Raw genomic sequence first — 3,893 nt, forward strand, 5'->3', positions numbered from 1 at the left:
AACAGGGTTAGGGTGGGGAAGCTCTAGGTTGTTTTGAGCGGATGCAAAGAGAGGGCATCTCTCCAAATGCAATCACATAAACACACACACACACACACACACACACACACACACACATTTAGGTACATACACATGAGTGATCTTGAGAAATTGTATAGGATTCGCCCCTTGGTAAGAGCAAACGAGACCCTCCGGAGGCGGGTCACGTGAGCTCGTCTCTTGTGAAGTAGGAAGGTGGAGGCAGGTGACACTGTTGCCAACTACTATAGTTCACCATACGCTAGACAGCTTCGATATACTGCTACCACGTCTATTTGCTCCGTAGAAAGAGATCTCACTAACTTATGATGCTATGAAATGCGTAGAACCATCAGATTCTTATGCAGACAAGAGGACGTCGAAGAAGGAGGAGAAGATGAGGGGAGTGGCATCTGGCCTGAGCACAAGAAGTGGATCGAGCTTGGCTCATCTCCGTGGCAGAGTTTTCCGCCTGATCTCATGTTCTCCTCCATTCTGGTGCGCCTCTCCTTCCCTTCCCTTCTCAAGCTGCGCTGCGTTTCCCGTTCATGGCGCTCTCGCCTTTCTTCGTCGGCATTCTGGCGTTCCTGGTTTTGCCACAGCCCCAACTGTAACCCTAAATCGAGCACTGGTGTCCAACTGGATCACCTTCACCGCAGGCGACCTTTCGAAAGCTGAGGGTGTTGCGTTGGGGAGTACTGCCTGTCTTGCAAACCGTCTTGTACCTCACCCTTGCTCTGCTTTGCGTCTCCTCAGGTGTCTCCACATGGTCTTGCTACACATTGGGTGAAGCGCAAGTCACTCAAATTTGTACGGTCTCAATCGGCAGCCCAAGAGTCTGCACTCCACATTTCTCCCCAGCGTTGGCTCTGCCTGCATGAAAGCTTCATGCAGATGCAGGAACCCTATTCCATATTGGGATGTGAGAAGGGCATCTTGCTTCTTGCACTACATGGTGCAGAAGTTGAGCAGCTTGTTATTTGCAATCCTCTCTTACAAAGGCGGAGAGTTCTTCCAATGCCGTCCTGCCCCCTCGTCATCACTAGTGCAGTTCGCTTGTTTGTAGATGAAGAGAGCGGAGATTATGTAGTTATTTTATCGGACTGCCAGTCCTATAATTCCAAGACAGGAAAATGGCAGGAAATTCGACAAGTGCTTCATACAGGTGGAAAGAGCAGATTGCCTCATCTAGTGGGTGGGGCCATTTTCTGGGTGACTCGGCAGCAGCTCTCTGGAAGCAATGATGTATTACTCTCTGCTTACCATCCAAGGGAGGAGCTTGTGACGTGTGTCCCTACTCAATTCCCATGCAAGGTATCCTTTCCAGAACGTGGCTACATGTGGAAGGAATCACAGAGCTTGCAAACTTTGGCTGCTGACTCCACATGGTTTGGAGTTTGGAAGTTTGATGAGGATGATGAGCTTTGGAAGAAACAAAAGACAATTCCGTATGAAGAACGGGGTGTGTCTCACCTTAGCTATGTCAAGGCAGGCAACCTGCTCTTTTTAAAGGACGTGTATCAGTTTTATGTCTTCCATGTTGAGTTGGAGAGAGGTGCTATGACTCCTCCCATTAAAAATTTCAGGGAATATTGTGCTTATCAACCTTCCTTCTTTGAGGTTTAGGATGCCACATCTGAGCCTTGTTTATACTGCAGTCAGGCGGATTGGAGTACGTTTCTGCATTTTTGGGATGCAAATTGTTGTCACCAATGCTTTTCCCATGCTCCAATAAAAAAAGGGCAGCGACTAAGTTTTGATGATCAGCATTTCCAAAATCCTGACTATAACATAAAGCAAGGTTTTCCATTAGCAGCTGAATTATCGACAGCTTTTCCAAAATTCCAAGATGCTCCACCACTTTGACAGGTATGAGTACTTGAGAGTTATTCTTCAGTGAACGGGAAAGGTGTTCATTTTCGCTGTGTGCAGTGCGTAGTGTGCACTATATCAACATCTTGGAGAAGTCATACTCAGTGAGCAAGGAAAATGTTCATTTCCGCTTCTCATGGCAAAGCAACAAGAAATGGAAATAGCATCTTAAATAAGTAGCATCATTGGGTGGATGTGAATCTTTAGGGATCTATCATAGCTTTGGTGTGTGTGTGTGTGTGTGAGATTGTGTTTGGCAAGATGGTCGGTAATCTTCGTGGTTGCTTGATCACCTTTGGCTTGCTCTCCGCTTGGAAAGTTGTTTTGGATCATCTCTCTTGGCATGGCAGGCAGCAAGCAGATGGGAATTCGTTGCATTTGGAAAGTAGTCACTGGAGCAGGATGTTCTTTTTTACCCTGGTTGGTTGGTCGTCTCGTCAAGCCTACTTCCTCTCTGGTCGTGGCATACGCACGGTGGATGATGTGGTGGATTCATTTGGGAATCTGCTTACCTTTTCTCAAGTGGCAGCACGCTTTGAGTTGGGCTTGTATTATCGTCAGATCTGGATCCCGCTTCAGTGTATGTTGGATGTTTTCCTCCCCATTCCTCCATTGGCCAATGGATATTATATGCAGGATTGGAATTTATGGGACACTCCTTTGGATGCGATTTTTGCCCGCCGTATCTATGTTTCTCTCTTGCAGGACTCTTGGTTGGTTGATCACTGCAATGCGCTCTGGGATTTACACAAATCTGGTCAATGGTGGAGACAGGCTCTTACTAAAATGTGGAAGTAGTGGATACGCATGGTGGATGATTCATTTGGGAATTTGCTTGGCAACACGCTTTTGGTTGTTGGGCCTGTATTGTCGTTAGATTTGAGTCGCTTCAGCGTATGTTGGATGTTTTCCTCCCCATTGCGTCATTGGCCAGTGGATATCGTAATATCGTACGTAGGATTGGAATTTATGGGACACTTTTGGATGCGATTTTTGTCCATCTTATCTGTGCTTCTCTTGTGCAGGACTCTTGGTTAGGTGATCACTACAATGTGCTCTGGGATTTACACAAATCTGGTCAATGGTGGAGACAGGCTCTTACTACAATCTGGAAGTCTCACTTACCTCTTAAGGAGCGTTTGTTTCTTTGGTATTGTTTGTTGAGAGTTCTTCCAATTGGAACTCTCTTTGTAGCGCGTCACAATTAGCTCCTCTTGTTGTGTCAGTTGCTTCGTTGCTTGAGACTGTCAGGCATCTGCTTTGGGAGTACCGTTGCATTAGGGATTTTCTTCACCGTGTTTTTGCTTCTATGCACGTTCAATTTCCTTGGTAGTTTTCCACATACAATTCTGGCTTTTTGGCATTCTGCCGACTTCCCTCCAACTATTTTCCATCTTCACATGGGTCAGATTTTGGTCGCTATGGTCTTTGTGGCACTGTGGCAATCTCCGCATGTTTCACCAGCATGATGCAGATTCTTTTCCATCATTCAAGATTTCGCTAAGGCAATTGTTATATTTTGCCTTTGATATTGGGGACATATCTCTGGAAATCTTGCAACTCTTCTATGTTTGCTTTTAGTGCTTTTGTATCGCAGAACACTTATGTGTTCTTATCCTTTGTACCTGATCTTTTTGGTGGGTTTTCCTCACTTTGAGGTTTCCCACAAGTAAATTTAATCAGAATAGATGTAGTAAAAAAATTGTGTGTGTATATGCATATATCTATACATACATATATGTACAAGTGTGTCTGTATGTATATATAGATATATGTATGTATGTATGTATAGATATAAGTGTGTGTGTACATAGATATATGCATATCTATGTGTATATATCAACATATATATCAATCTATATACATGGATATATATGTGACAAAAAAGTAGCCATGAGCTTGGGTTTTTGTGCTCTCAATGTAGTTATGAAATTGTTGTTGATCTTAGATATGAAATATTTGTTGAGTGGGGTCGTGATGGAAACAGCTTGGTCTTGAGTGTT

The 3,893-nt window shown here is 44.4% G+C and overlaps 1 protein-coding gene across 1 annotated transcript; it reads left to right on the forward strand.

The window, feature by feature from the left end:
• The first annotated feature begins 261 nt into the window (after positions 1-261).
• LOC147445089 (uncharacterized) lies at positions 262-3,589 on the forward strand. The gene is made up of 6 exons (XM_086527569.1): positions 262-700; positions 775-1,573; positions 1,677-1,690; positions 1,835-1,887; positions 2,241-2,275; positions 2,768-3,589. The coding sequence occupies exons 1-6, from the start codon at positions 353-355 to the stop codon at positions 2,926-2,928; spliced, it is 1,410 nt and encodes a 469-aa protein (XP_086383695.1). The 5' UTR covers positions 262-352; the 3' UTR covers positions 2,929-3,589.
• Positions 3,590-3,893: the final 304 nt, after the last annotated feature.

Source organism: Adiantum capillus-veneris, chromosome 13 (assembly GCF_014529385.1).
Source record: "Adiantum capillus-veneris isolate H3 chromosome 13, ASM1452938v2, whole genome shotgun sequence".
Lineage (NCBI taxonomy): Eukaryota > Viridiplantae > Streptophyta > Polypodiopsida > Polypodiales > Pteridaceae > Adiantum > Adiantum capillus-veneris.

Bases quoted from the DNA above. Each gene is read 5' to 3' on its own strand.
- LOC147445089 (XM_086527569.1), top strand. From the start codon at position 353: ATGAAATGCGTAGAACCATCAGATTCTTATGCAGACAAGAGGACGTCG. The intron at 701-774 runs GTTGCGTTGGGG...GCGTCTCCTCAG, and splicing joins ACCTTTCGAAAGCTGAGGGT to GTGTCTCCACATGGTCTTGC. The intron at 1,888-2,240 runs GTATGAGTACTT...TTGGCATGGCAG, and splicing joins ATGCTCCACCACTTTGACAG to GCAGCAAGCAGATGGGAATT.